The following is a 15,179-nucleotide window of genomic DNA, read 5'->3' on the forward strand; positions in this document are numbered from 1 at the left end:
ATGTAGGCATGATTGATTATTAACTCAATTTCCAGCCCCAATTTTTATATTGTTTTATTCCCTAGTTTAATATAGTAGCCTTTTGCCTGGTCCCAATGCAGACTCTTATTTCATTACCTGCGTTGTGGTCAAATTTATATTTGTGAAACCACAATTTGAAAATCTTAGTTGAGCTCAGAATGAGAGTTACTAGCTCCATCCATTGGCCAGATATGAAAAATACTGTTCAACCTTCCCTTCTACCTGTCCTTGTCCTAAAGCCCACACTCATGGCAACCAATTTGCCCTTCCCTGATCATCTTGCTTTCTCATTCTGTACATCTGTTCAAACTCTTTCCTTCATCTATAATGCCTTTTGCTATATATCTGATTGTCAGAAGTCCAGCCATCTTTTGAAGCCTAACTCAAATACCACATTCTCAGTGATGCAGTCCTTTATTACCCTGATTAGGGTAATAACGTCATTCATACATTTTCATACATTGCCTCACAATGTATTTTTTTTTTTTTATAAATGTATATATCTACTCTCTAGGTTTGTAGGCTGTCCTTCACACTTTTATCTCCCTAGCTTCCTTCACAGTGTAGTAGATATCAATTAAATATTAAGGGAAAGAGGTGTTTAATATTTTGCCTGGCGTCACAAGAGAAGACCAGGCATATCTTGGACTGACGTTTATCCATTCAACAAATATCTTTGGAACACCTATCTCATGACAGGCACTCCTACATGCTGGATATATGTTAGATGATAAAACACGGGGTTTATAGTTTAGTAGAGGAGGTTGACATCAGTCAAAGAGAAAATAACAAATTTAAAATTTTGGTAGGCCTGTAAGGGGGAAAAAAAAAAAGGACTAACAGGAATAGGCTGATTTCTGTGGGGTTATATGGGAAATCCTTTTTGTTGAGGTAAGATTTAAGTAGGTATCTGAAAAATAAAAGGAATAGCAGAAGGGAAGAGCAGCATTGTAAGCAGAGGGAACTGTAAGAATGTATTCAAGGACCTGGAAGAGCATGGTGAGTGGGCGGGGGGAGGGAGTGAGAAGGAGTTCAAGAGGTAGGCAGGACCCAGATCATGTAAGACCTAGGAGGGGGTAGGGATTTTGTTTGAAGTACTCTGGTAGGGACACCTGGGTGGCTCAGTCAGTTAAGCATCTGCCTTTGGCTCAGGTCATGATCCCAGGGTCCTGAGATCGAGTCCTGCGTTGGGCTCCTTGCTCAGCAGGAAGCCTGCTTCTCCCCCTGCCTGCAGCTCCCTCTGCTTGTGCGCACGTTCTCTCTCTCTCTCTCTCTGACAAATAAATAAAATCTTAAAAAAGATGAAGTACTCTGGTAAATCTTTGAAGGATTTTAAGCAGGAAAGAATCACAATCTGATTGACATTCTTAAATGATCACTCTGAATGCTCCCATGAGTGGATTTTAGGGAGGCAAGGTGGCTTTGGTAGAAGAGAGAAAAAGGCTAAGTGGGAAAAGTCAAGGAAGAATGCCAATATGTATGTAGGTGAGGAAAAGGAAAGAAGCAAGTTTTCCAGAATTCCAGCTTTAGGAACTGAGTAATTGATGGTGCCAGTTCTTGAAAAGATGAAAACTTGTGGGGAAAATAATTGGGGAAGACACGAATTGGTTCTGGAAATGTTTTAAATTTGAGATGTCATGTAGGCAATTTGATATCTGCTGCTGGAGCTCAAGGGAGAGTTACCCTGGATATATGGTTTTTGAAGTTACAAGTATTTATCGGGGGAGAGGGAGAGCTAGGATGTTTAAAGCCAGAGAAATGATAAAATCACTAGGAAAGAACAAGGGGAAGAGAAGATAAAGCCTTAGGAAACTTGCATTTCGTGGTCTGTCAAGAGCCAGAGAAGGAAGAAAACCAAGATAATGTGTTGTCACAGAAGCCCAGAAAAAAGAAGACTTTAGAGGGGAAAGAGTGGTTAACTCTAATACACTGCTGAAAGGTTGGGCCGAGGATGAGGATAGAACTAAGTGTAAATTTAAAGGCATGGAGTTTGGAGTTTTTCATTGGTGGCTTTATGGAGGAGTTGGTGCTTGAGCTGGGTCAAATTTGTTATTTTCTCTTTGATTGATGTCGACCTCCTCTACTAAACTATAAACCCCTTGTTTTATCATCTAACATAGGTGGAAATTGTAGAGGAGGTCAGCAGGGGGTGGGAGGGGGAAGGGGAGAATTCCACATAAATGAAGAATTGAGGCCTAAAAAAGTGCTTCCATGATGTTACTACCCTGCTCAAAAACCTTAAGTGACTTTTTCATGGCCTAAATCTTTTAACAAAATTTATCTGCTTTCTCCTTTGGCTACTCTTCTTTTTGACTATGCTAGAGCCCAATTGTACTACTTTGCCATTTCGTAAGTGTTTTTGCAATATTCATCTTCCGTGTCTTTGATCATACTTTTTTCTTAAAATAGACTTTTCTTACCAGCTAACTTACATATATTGTGAAATGATTACCTCAATAAGTTTAGTTAACATCCATCATACAAGAAAAAGAAAGAAAAAAACTATTTTTTTCCTGTCATGAGCAATCTTAGGATCTACTCTCGTTAATGACTTTCAGATATACCATACAGCAATGTTAAGTCTAATCCTCCCCAGTTTCTATTTAGTAAAATAGTAGATTCTTTAAGACCCTGTTCAGATGCTACCTCTTCCATGAATCCTCCACTATTTTATTCAGGAGTGAGTGCCTTTTCTTTTTTCTTTTTTTTTTTTTTCTTTTTTTTTTTTTTTTTTTTAACTCCTAGGCAATTAATTTGCTGTATGTCATTAACTAATCGTGTGTAATCTTATATTCAGATTTGTGTAATAATTATTGTACTATAGTTACTCTTCATTTACTCACTGGATTACTATTGAGATACAGTCGTTGGGGATATAGTAGTTGGAGACGGGATGGTAGGGAATATGTACATTTTAATTGGGCTGGGAATTATGATTTCTATGCATTAAATGGATAAACCAGGAGGAGAATACAGAATGCAGCAAAGCACTAAAATTCTTCCTTACATACAACAACAACAAAAAGTTATTTGTTTAATTTTAAGCCCCTTTCCACTTACTTGAATAAAAACTTTAAAAAGAAAATTACTTAAATTCTTTATTCTCATATTTTTTAAATTACAGTATATGTAACGTAATATTTACCACATTAGCCATTTTTAAGTGTGCAGTTCAGTGGCATTAAGTAGTGTAACCATCACCATCATCCACTCTTAAATTCCTGAAGAAGGTAATTGAAAGTCAGTTAAGTCAGTTGATGTAGTTCTCATCTTTTTCCTCTTGTCCAGGTTATTGATAGGAATGTGGACGTTAATCACATAAAGAATGTAAATGACTTTTTAAAAAATACTACATTAATAGATCTGACCCAGTCATGTGAGAGATGACAGTCTTAAGCTTTCTGTCCCCATAAAGAATAGTTGGACAGAGTCATCATTAAACAAATTTTAATGATGGTTCCATTTTGTTATTCCATTCCTTATTTTAATATGCTCTGTAACTATATATATTTTATAATCATTGAACACATAATTTTTTATCCTTAATGTTGTGTGCCTTTTCCTTCATAGCATACACATACATAAAAATATATCTTTATTCAGTTGTCTTCTTTGTGCTTTTATGTAGGTCATTTGATTGTTTCCATTCCAAGAACTGCATTTGAACAGTACTTGGCACCTAGTAATTACCCAATAAATGTCAGCATTATTATCATTAGTCCATTTATTTCTCCAATATAAGTAAAGCTGCCATGTTTGGATTAATGTATATGATCCTTTTTCCCCCTCCTTCCATTCTCCCTTCCCCACATTTTGGATTTTTTTCCCTCCAAAATCAGTTTATAATACCCAAAAAATCAAAAGTTTTGAATATGGGTATTTTCAAGCATGTATTGTCAAATTACTTTTCAGAAGGACTGTACCAGGGTGTCTGGGTGACTAAATTGGTTAAGCATTTGACTTCAGCTCAGGTCATGATCTCAAGGTCCTGGGATTGAGCCCCGCCTCGCATCAGGCTCCATGCTCAGCAGGGACTCTGCTTGTCCCTCTCCCTCTCCCTCTGCTCCCCCACCCCGCTTGTGCTCTCTCTGTCTTTCTCTCTCAAATAAATAAAATGTTTAAAAAAAAAAGGACTGTACCAATTTATAGTGCTTCCTATCACTTTTACCATATCATTCCAAATATTAGTGAATTTTCAGATCATAAGCCATACACTGTCAAATATGGCAGTACTATATCTGCAAACTAATGTTATTATAAAATAAAGTTTATTTTTAAGTGGGCTCCACTCTGGGCCTGTGTGTATACACACACAAACACTCTCTCTCTCTCTCTCTCTCTCTCTCTCTCTTTTCCAGTCACCATAACTGAAGCGTTTTCATGACCCTGGACTAGAAGGAATGCCCAGTATAATGGTTTAAGCCTGTGTTTCAAACCAGTTTTTTCTTTTTCATGAAGCAATATACTTTGGGTAATCGTGATGATAAAATACCAGTTTTTCATAGCAGAAATCTGAGGGGCTTATTTAATCACATTTATGGCAGCATCACAAAATCAAATCACTTTGCCAGGTCATTAAATCTCCATAGTATACCAACCACATCTGGTCATTTTAAATGAAGTTGTGATAAAGAGAGAGAGAATTTTAAAGCAGGTTTTCTTCCTACTTATCTATTCAAATAACTCAGCAAGTAACTAATTCAGTTTTCCTTAATCTTAGTGTTAAGTAGTAAAAGTCTGTTGAAGATGATATTAAAAACATTCTTTATAACTGGCATTTATATTATTTTTTTAAAAAGCTTACTCTAAATCAAATTAATGATTGTTTTTCATACTAGTTTTTATTTTATGTGTGATTAAAAACAGCCTTCCCTGGTGGGCATTTGTTAATCTGTTTCTGACTGCCTCATGGGGTGAAAGCCCTTGATCTTCCTACTTGGTATGCATTGACCAGTTGACAGGTTCTGCTGGTTTGTATGTAGTTTCTCAAACATGCTAATGTTGTTTTCCCCAACAGGGCCTGGAGTTTTCATCAAGGGGAAAAAAGGCCTTTAATAATGCAGTTCTAAATTGATGGGGGGTTACATTTCACAGTATCCGTATTTATATTTACATATATTCTCTCTCCTCACAGTCTATCTAATTATAATCATTAGATTTATCTCAAAAAAGGAAAGGCAACAGGCAGATTATGCACGCACATACACATGCACACATACCAATTATATATACAGTAACCAGACTGAAAACAGTTATAAATAAAATCACTGCTAGACAGATGTAAAATCCAACTACGATTGTATCAGGTAGAACCCTAATATAAAGGCAGAGAATGACAGGCTACAGAAATGTTCTGTACCATCTGCCTTGTATTTCAAAACACAAAAAAGAAACCTTCAAAATAGAGCAGAAATCAAAGAGTAGGTCTATCTGTGCTGTCATTTAGAACTCAGAGCAGTCATTTTAAGAGTTTAAAGGGCCTGTTAGGCCAAAAAGTTTGAGAATTGCTGCTCAGGAGTTCACTTGCTGAGTTTACATTCCACAGATGTCTTTGCAGGTATTATCAGGACAAAAGAGCAAGTAAAACTTCCCTTTCTCTGTAGCTGCCAAGGCTGCTTTAGGAGTGTGACAAGTGCAATTCAGCATTATGAAGGGCATGTGGAGACTTAACACTTTTCTTGTCAGAAAGGCCGGAAATTGAGGAAAAGCAGCCCCCATAACCCTTTGATTGGCTAGAACTCACGAAATACTACACCTTTACTGTCTTAAAAAGTCAGTGTTAGGGTGCCTGGGTGGCTCAGTTGGTTAAGCGTCTGCCTTCAGCTCAGGCCATGATCCCAGGGTCCTGGGATGGAGCCCCGCATGGGCTCCCTGCTCAGCGGGAAGCCTGCTTCTCCTTCTCCCTCTCCTGCTCCCCCTGTTTGTGCTCCCTCTCTCCCTGTGTCTCTCTGTCAAATAAATAAAATCTTTAAAAAAAAAAAAAAAAGTCTGCGTTAGTTACTTTAATCCAGCTTGACCTTTTCTCACTACAGGGCTACCACACACAGCGATCTTATTCTGAGAGCAACAAAACTAGGAATCTCTTACCGAGTTATTCACAATGCTTCCATAATGAATGCTGTAGGCTGCTGTGGTTTACAGGTAATACTACAAAGAAGGTATTTTTTTAATGGTAGTTAGCAAAAATGTTTTGGAAAACTACACACTGCAGGTAGATTTTGTTCTATATCATGAATTTTAAGATGTTGCTATTTTATATACATTAGTGGGTATGAAATTTTTAATACTGAATTTTTTATACTATTTTCCCATAACTTACATCTTTTTTCTCATTGGAATGGACCACTGGAATTCAGCTACAGAAAGATTTTAATCTTATATCCAACTTTTGCATACAAAAACAGGGAAATTTAATCTAATTAAATTGGCTAAGTTTTCCTAAAGCCTTTTCACATTTCTTCCAAATAACTTATTCTGCATTGCTGAAGCATATTTTTCTACACAGTTGTTATTTGCTGTGCCATCAACAGCATTGTGATGCAGCATTTCTTAAAAGAATCTAAAAAGAACCAAAAGCCAGTCATATTAGGCTTTTAAGCCACCTTTGTAATTATTGCTGTGTAAAGTTGGTTAATCTTAACCCAACAGTCTTGATTCTGAGGGGTTAAAAGAGTGCACCGTAACTGTTTCCAGGGTTTTCTTCCAAGCTTGATATTTGTGTTCTGATGTTCGTATGTATATGATCTATGACAACTATGACTGCTCATGGCCAACACTGGTTTAAGACTTAATTGCTTGTTAGGACACGTTCCTATTTTAGATACATTATAATAGAAAAAAATGTGCATCCTAGAATCTATGAAATGAAGTGTTCCCCACTATGTCTTCTGGAATGCAGAATTTAAAATTGATATTTATAACACTAAGATACATTAGCATCGGACACCAGTGCTGTGTCTGTAGCTTTAGAGGTTTCTGTATTTTCTGCATTACCCAGGAAGAGTATCTCAATTTAATTGACATCCTGGCCAGTCATCTCAGAAATAACTGCCTTTGGTTCTGAAGAATCAGAGAAAAGGTATAAATGATTCACCTTTTAGTATTTGTTACTTGCTCTTAGTTACTAATTTAAATTGGCAAAAAACTTTGCTGTCTCTTTTGTCTTCTAATAAAATGCATACTTTAAAAAACCTTGCCAATTCAAGTCTGCTTTATACTTTAAAGCCCTTCTGAACGCTTCTGTGTTGGAGTAAGTGAATGGAGTTTCTTGGTTCTCAGTCCAGTATTCTTTTTTGTAGACAATGTACTTTTTAAGAACTGGTGGTTGCCATGAAAAAGGAAAAAAAGAGAGGAATAAATTAATCTTGTGATAGACAAAGATGTGTAATAAACCTTAAGCTAATGGAATATATGTATTTTTCGTGTTGGTTTTATTTTTATTTCTGGTAGGGAAAGTTAACCTAGCCCCTTTCCATCATATTTTGGTCTAAATTATCATAACTTATCATTTAGAGGTTTTTGCTTCTTTTTAAGCATAACATTTTTTAAAAGATCCTTGTCTTCATCACATGTATATCTATCATTCATACTGGGAAGAACTAAACTAGAGTGACCCTGTCCTCCTGATCCTCTAGACTGGTAGAGGGGTACAGTGTTACTGTTCTCATGTTTAAAATAGATGAAGGTATTTGAGAGGAAATTTACTGTGAGAATTGGCAGTCTCCATATAAGCCCTTAAGATCATATCCACATGGTACATAGATTTTTTTTTTTTTTTTTTAATTTAGCTTTCTCTCAGTCTTATTATATAGGATTTTTCTAGGCAGCCACAAAGCATTGTTTCCCCATCTGGGTTCTTTTCTCTAATCTGGGTATGAAAATGACTTACTACTTGTGTGAAAAACAGGAAGTGCCTTTTTAGGTTCTGTCTTATGTATTTGATGAAGTCTCTGTGAAAGTATACTTTTTGTACCACCCAAGTTATTTATATTCCAGGAGAAAGAGGTAATTATTGATACCTTTTATACACTTTTCTAAGATAAAAGGCATTAAAAATACAGTCATTATATTTATGGCACTTTTAAATTTTAAAACAAGTGTTTTGACAGTTGACATTTGTTTATGACATCCTGCATAATACATAAACTTTGGCAAAGTTCCCTTCCTTATAATGGCTGCTCTTTTTCTCTTGAGTATTTGGATCCTCATTTATGGGAAAAACAATAATCTACACCAGTGGTTCTCAGACTTTAGTATTCAACAGAATTACTTAGAGGGCTTATAAAAGAAATGGCTGGCCTTCCCCTCAGATTTTCAGATAATAGTAGATATGGGGTGGTGACCTAAGAATTTGCATTGCTAGCAAATTCTCAGGTGCTCTGAAGCTGCTAGTATAGGTACCCATTTTGAGAACCACCAACCTAGACAGATAAAAAATTTCTTAGAAAGTTATAGAACTGTACTTTCTTTTAGCATGGCAGAATTGGAAAAGTAGATTTTAGTTCCCAGAAATAGGCTTGCTAAATGTAGAATGTATTACCTTGCCATGTTCTCTTTCTCAATTTTTTAAAAGGGAAGTGGGCACCACTTTCGAAAGACATTCTGTCATCTCTGTGAACACTTTCCCATGAGTTATTAGGAAAACAGCCATCAAGTTATTGAACAGAAGTGCTGTTTTGGGTACTGTGACAGACCTGAACAGTACATGCTTTGTAACTTTTTTTTTTTTTTAAGATTTTATTTATTTATTTGAGACAGGGAGAGAGAGAGAGCACGAGCAAGGGTGGGAGGAGCAGAGGGAGAGGGAGAAGCAGACTCCCCACTGAGCCCAATGTAGGGCTTGATCCCAGGACCCTGAGATCATGACTTGAGCTGAAGGCAGACGCTTAACAAACTGAGCCACCCAAGCGCCCCTTCAACATTTTTAAATTAGGTTAAAGAGTAGTAGTTTGAAATTCCTAACCTGGAAATGGGCACAGCTTTTTTTTTTTTTTAACATCAATTTGTTAGCCCTTCTGAATTTTCTTATTGTTGTTTTCTAAAGCAGCACAGAGAGCTCAGAATTGACTGTTTATTTTTCATTCACTTTGTAGTTTATTAACTAGCAAAAGACTCCTTATTATCAGTATTAATGAAGATAACTAGTTGCATAGACTAACACTTCTAAATACACAAAACCAGTTGATATGCATTCTTTTATAGGTATGCCATAAAATAGAATTTTTTATTGCAAATGCCATATTCCTGTGAAAATTTTCCTTGTTAAATGGAATGTGTATTAGTGATTGCCAAGTTAGACATCATTAAGAGGAATAGTGATCCATTTATTCAACAAATATTGTTTGCCTTATTGTTTCCCTACTAAGTGCCTTTGGATACACTGATAAACCTGTCCAAGAAGGTCCGTGCTCTCAAAGAGCTTACATTCTAGTAGGAAGGAGAGGCAATAACAGCAACAACAGATAAATGTCAGGTGGTGGGAAGTATAAGAAATTCAAGTACACTGATAAATGTTAGAGAGTTGGCTTCACTGTTGTAGTTGGGTTGTCAGGGGAGGTCTCACTAAGGTGGTATTATTTAAGATTAGATATGAACCAAGAAGAAACTAGCATATTCTAGTCACAGGGAATGATTTATGCAAAGACTCTAAAATGGAAATGACCTTGGCTCCTCGAAGGAACCAAAGAAGGGCTTATTGGAGAGTAGTAGGCAGGGAAAAAGCAATCTGAGGTCAGATAGGTAGATAGGATTGGATCACTAGGCTCTCTAATCCAATGTCAGGCGTTTGAATTTTATTCTTTAGTGAATTGATCATGTAGAAGAGTATGATTAGGTTTAACTTACTTCCAGACTCTGAAGTCTCTCCTTTTGTCTTGTGAAGAATTAGTAGTCCTGGTATAGATACTAAGTATATGTATGTAAGTGAAAGAAGCATGACACAGAAGACCATATATTGTAGGATTACGTTTATATGAAATGTCCAGAGAAAGCAAATTTATGAAGACAGTAATTAGTGGTTGGCTGGGAGTGAGAACAGATACTACTTATTAAATGTACATATGGGATCTGATTGGAGTGATAAAAATTTTCTAAAACTACATATGGTAGTGGTTGCACAATTTGGTAAATTTACTAAAAATCACTGAATATACACTTAAAATGGGTGAATGTTGTGGTATGTAAATTTATCTCAGTAAAGTGGTTTAAAAAATGAATTACAAGAGGTTTGCTAGATGAACAATAAGGTTAAATACATTCCCAACAGAGAGAAATGTTCAGTTAAAGAAGAGAGTCATGGAAGCACTTTGGAGCATCTGCATGGTATTACACACACACACCAGTGAGTACATACATATGTACCACAAAACCTTGGCTTCCTAGAGATTAGTTAACACAAGATTGTGAATATGTGCGTTGGATAAAAACTGACTTATGTATTGGGTAGAACTGGCAAAGGAAAAGTAATGGAAAAGTTCAGAGTTGAACTGCAATTTAAAAGGTCTTGGTTTTACTTTTGCTCAGGCAATTAACTAAGGAGTCCTCTAACTTTCCTGGATCTGGATAGTCAGGTTTCTTAACTGTTAAGGGGATGAGATGGGGACAGGGAGGAATGCTGGACAAGATCAGTGGTTTTCATATTGTATCAGGATCTATGAAGATGTTTCAGCAGTTCTGCAGAAAATGAAGTACTTGAGGCCCAATAGCAAAGAATAAATCCCGAAGGAGCCCAGTCTTTATCTTTACCCCTATTGATGTTCTGTTGAAGAATTTATTTGGAAAAAAAGATTTGGCAGTAAAAAGTATGAAGAATACTAAACTAGATAAACTTTAATATCCTCTAGAATTAGAAGCCAAAAAGCTGGCCTGTTTTCTAACTTTAGGCAAAGGTTACCTTGACCAAGATACATTAAATACTCAAATTTTCATTAAGTAAATCTTTGGATTTTTTACAATTTAAATATTAGTTATAAACATGTATACTTTAAAATCACGTTCTTTGAAATTTCTAAGTAACAGATATTTCTAACACTTGTGTAATTTGTATTTTGAGGATTTCTCTAGTCAAAGAAAAATCAATCTGTTTGTGAAGAGCCAGGCAAGTTGGTTGTATTTAGGCATTCCCAATAATGAAAAACCCAGGTTTTTTGTCAGTACACAAAAGGCAAGAAGAACAAAGTCCTTTTCTGGAATTCTTCAAGTTAAGCATTTAGCACCTTAGTCATGCAGAATCAGAATTGCTTTCATTTACCATTGTTTCTGCTTTAGAAGAATTGTCTTAAAAAATAACTTTATTTTCCTTGATAATAAGTGACATATATACTCATAGAAAATTGGGAAAATACGGTAAGTGTAAAGAAGAACATGCAAGCATCTATAGTTCCACTACCTAGAAGTAACCAAAGTTAGTTATAGTTTGGTATATTTTTTTCAGTCTTCAGCTCTTATCTGTGTACATTGACCTGAAGGTGACAAGCCCAATAAAGAAGAAATTACAAATTCTAGCGTATTTTCTTTGTGCGGTATTTATCATTTCTTGTTACCATTGGTGTAATAGAACAGATTCTTTTTTTAAACTGTGGTCACTAAAAATGTGACTAAAATGTGGTGACTAAAATTGTGTTTGAGACATTTTAAGGGACAGATAAATGAGACAGTTCAGTGAAACCAGGTAGCAATGATTTCTGCATAAAAATGGCATTATCAGTTGTGGCTGATTTCAGGGAAAAGGTTGTATAATTTTCTCATCATTATGAAGTGCTTCCACTTTCTCTGATGCGTGAGTGACCTTAATTATTGCCATATGTTCCTCTGTTTATATAATACATTTCTACTTTGGAAAAAATGTGTATTACTTTTTAAAAAGTAACAACTCATTTCCTTCCTTTTTTTCATAATACAACACTCACTATGATAAACAGCATTGTTTTGGCCTTGTAGTAGTTCTTTTTTTTTTTTTCTTTTAAAAAGGTTTTATTGTGATCTCTTCTTTTTACACCTAACAACTTTCCCCAAAGGGATGATACATAATCTTTATTCTAAAAAAGACATATAGATGATGTACTGATAGCATCTGACCAGGGGTATCATTGATTGTTTTAAGTAAAAATTAAGAAGCTCTTTTTTTCCTTTTCATCCTTGGTGCTGATACCAGCTCAGCCCTTCACTCCTACTTCTCATCATTACTGACATGATCTGGCTCTACGTACGCTCTGATGTCTCTCAAGAACAAGACAGAGGGACTTGTTTGGGATTCCCTTGGACAGGTGCAGCTGGAATATCCCAACAGGCTGGGCCTCGATTTATAGAGGTTTTTTTCATCATTTTTTCCCCTTAAATTTAGACTGTTAGAGCTGGATTACTAATCCAAGATCTGTGTTTACCTTCGGGGCTGACAAGCCCCACAGCCTGAGGATCACCTCAGCTAAGCCAAGGCTTCACCATAACAGGGCTCCTGAGCAGAGGTCGGCCTCAGACTTTCCTTCCACAAAGGAAGGGGTCAGTCATCCAGGAGGTCAAAGTCATTTCAAAAGCAAACAGCATCATGTGCCCTGCTGGCTCTTGGAGCTACAAACACAGAACCATGAGCCTTGCACTTAATTCTTAAAGGACCTGTCTGGGCTCTCTCCTGTCTGTGGGCTGACGGGGCTAACGGCAGGCTCCTTGCGATCATCATAACACTTATGCGTCCCCTGGTGCCCAGGGAACACATTGGCCACCTTGCTGCCTGTGTCACATGACCTTTCCTAACCTGCTACATCCTCACCAAAGAAACTCCTACTCCGGGGTCATCCTACTCCTGTTTTTCTCTTATTTGTGCTGATGCTTCAGCTGGGTGTGCTTCCGCAGTGGGCTCTGGCTCCAGAGGCAGAAATGGTGGCTTTGTGAGCTGGGATGTCCCTCCAGCACCTGAGGGGAGCTTCCTGTGTGCAGCTGCTGAAGACATCGCCTGTCCCAGAGCTTGATTAGAGCCCAGAGGCTGCTGGACACCGGCAGCTTTGCTTGTTGAAGTGGTCCGGTGCTTTGACTTGGCATCTTTAACTGGTTTCATCCAGACCAGTGCCTCCCCAACCTGGAGGGCAGCTCCCAGTTTCTGGGCCATCTCTACCATTTGTCCAGGCAGGCGGCTTCTGTGTAGGCTCTCTTGGCGTTCTCTGGATCTTCCAGATTGGTCAGGGCCACAGCCAAGGGCATGTAGAGCCCCCCCCCCCCCCATCTTTGGCAGAGGTTGATGGCTGCGCTGAGGAAATGGAAAGCCAACACATATTGCTGCATGGTCAGGTGGACAAGGCCCGAATTATACAGAATCTTGCAATCGAAGGGAGCCAAGTAGTTGGCTTGCTTCAGGCAGCTGATAGCTGCCACATATTTCTTCTTCCCGAAGAAACACATTCCAATGTTATTCCAGAGCGGAGGACTTTTCTGGAACAGCACAAGCTACAACTCTGTATTTGGTGAGGGCAACATCAAAGTCCCCGTGGGTCTGCATCATGCTGCCTGCTGCCAAGATAGCCTTGTAGTTGATAGGGTCATAAGTCAGTGCATTTCCAAGGTGTTCAAATGCCTTCTGGTAAATACCGAGCTGTAAGTAGAGTAGTCCTAAAGTTGTAAGAAGTTCCATATTTTCTGGCGAGAACTCCACTGCTTTCTTGTAGATTTCAATGGCCTTGTCCAAGTCTCCCTCCAGCAAGTGGATCTTCCCCAGCATTATGTAAGTCAAATCATGCCTGTTAAGATGGAGGGCATTGTGCAGTTGGTCTTGTGCCTTACTGAACTGTTTCAGATAAATGTAGCAGACTCCCACGTTGTGACAGATCTCCCAATCTTTCTGGTTAAGTTTACCTGCTTCATTATATACTTCAATGGCAGCTTTATGTTTTCCCAAAAGAAATAAAGATCTGGCCACCTGCTTGAGGTTATCAGCACACTGAGGGCTGAGAACAGCACACATCTGAAAGAGTTCTAGGGATTCTTGGATATTTCCTTCCAGGCGAAATATTAATGCTTGGACATAGATAGCATATTCACATAAGCCCTGAGTCTCCTGAAGCTGCTCCTTGGTAACAGCCTTGCATGCCTCATAATCCTTCTGGATATAGTGGAGATGTATCAGCCAGTTCTGCTTCTCGAAAATCGGAAACTCTTGAGCTTAAGAAACTGGAAAAGTTCCTCATAGCAGCTGGAGTGGTGGGGGGTGGGAGGCATGGGGTGGCTGGGTGATAGACACTGGGGAGGGTATATGCTATGGTGAGTGCTGTGAATTGTGTAAGACTGTTGAATCACAGACCTGTACCTCTTTTTTCAGCCGGGGTTTCTGAGATGCAGGAGATGCAAGAAACGGAGTTCTCGTCATGAGTCTCTCCTCAGCCATCTTTGCTCCGCCCACCGCTTTGCGGCCGGCCTTGTAGTAGTTCTTACTGGTAGTTTTCAAAAACATTGAATTGATTTCATTGTTGTCCAGGAACTAATGTAGAAATGATAAAACCTAACCTAGTACAGAGAACACTAAACTAGGTAATAAAGAGATCTGCACTCTACATTGCTTTGTAACCTTAGAAGAACTCATCTAAGTAAGCTCCCTATTCTTTTAGTAACTTCAGAATTATTTTGACCACCTGCTGATCATGGGCGTATTAAGAATGCTTTTCTTTCTATTTCCACTGTAACTTTTTTTTTTTGTCTTTTAGATTTTATTTATTTGAGAGAGAGAGAGTGCATGCGCAGGGGGAGGGGCAGAGGGAGAGGGACAAGCAGACTCCCCGCTGAGTGGGGGCTGCGCCCACGGGGCTCAATCCCAGGACCCTGAGAGCATGACCTGAGCTGAGGTCAGACGCTTAACCAACTGAGCCGAGCAGGAGCCTCTCAACTGTAACTGTTTTTAGTCAATATTTTAATAGCCACCTTACCGTCATTCTCTTCCACCTAATAGTTCTCTTTTTATCCCACAGTCCTGGCAAATCCTCATCCTGTACACAATATTCAGTTACTTTATATGTTTATGTGTTGGACATATTATAAACTTCTTGGTTTACTCATCTTCACATCTTCCATTGCACTTTATCACAGTGCCATGCTAAAAATCAGTATGTGACAAATATTTGCTGAGTTGAATTGCTTATTTATTTACTTATCTTTTCCACCCCACCCCAAGCTGATTTATC

General features: G+C 38.0%; 2 protein-coding genes across 4 annotated transcripts in view; one reads left to right on the forward strand and one right to left on the reverse strand.

Moving 5' to 3' along the window:
- The window catches only part of DPH5 (diphthamide biosynthesis 5), a 38,718-nt gene that overhangs the window by 11,100 nt on the left and 12,439 nt on the right, over positions 1-15,179 (forward strand). For all 3 annotated transcript variants that reach the window (XM_032422552.1, XM_032422573.1, XM_032422564.1), the window contains exon 4: positions 6,054-6,162. In XM_032422552.1, coding sequence (XP_032278443.1) covers positions 6,054-6,162 — 109 coding nt within the window. The remainder of the gene's footprint in view (positions 1-6,053; positions 6,163-15,179) is intronic.
- On the reverse strand, positions 8,900-14,721 carry LOC116643660 (Bardet-Biedl syndrome 4 protein-like). The gene is given in 4 exon segments (XM_032422581.1): positions 8,900-13,131; positions 13,134-13,437; positions 13,439-14,158; positions 14,306-14,721. Coding segments are annotated over 4 exon segments (1,494 nt in total). The 5' UTR covers positions 14,456-14,721; the 3' UTR covers positions 8,900-12,811.

The sequence above is a fragment of the Phoca vitulina genome, unplaced genomic scaffold (assembly GCF_004348235.1).
Source record: "Phoca vitulina isolate PV1807 unplaced genomic scaffold, GSC_HSeal_1.0 scaffold2, whole genome shotgun sequence".
Taxonomy (NCBI): Eukaryota; Metazoa; Chordata; class Mammalia; order Carnivora; family Phocidae; genus Phoca; species Phoca vitulina.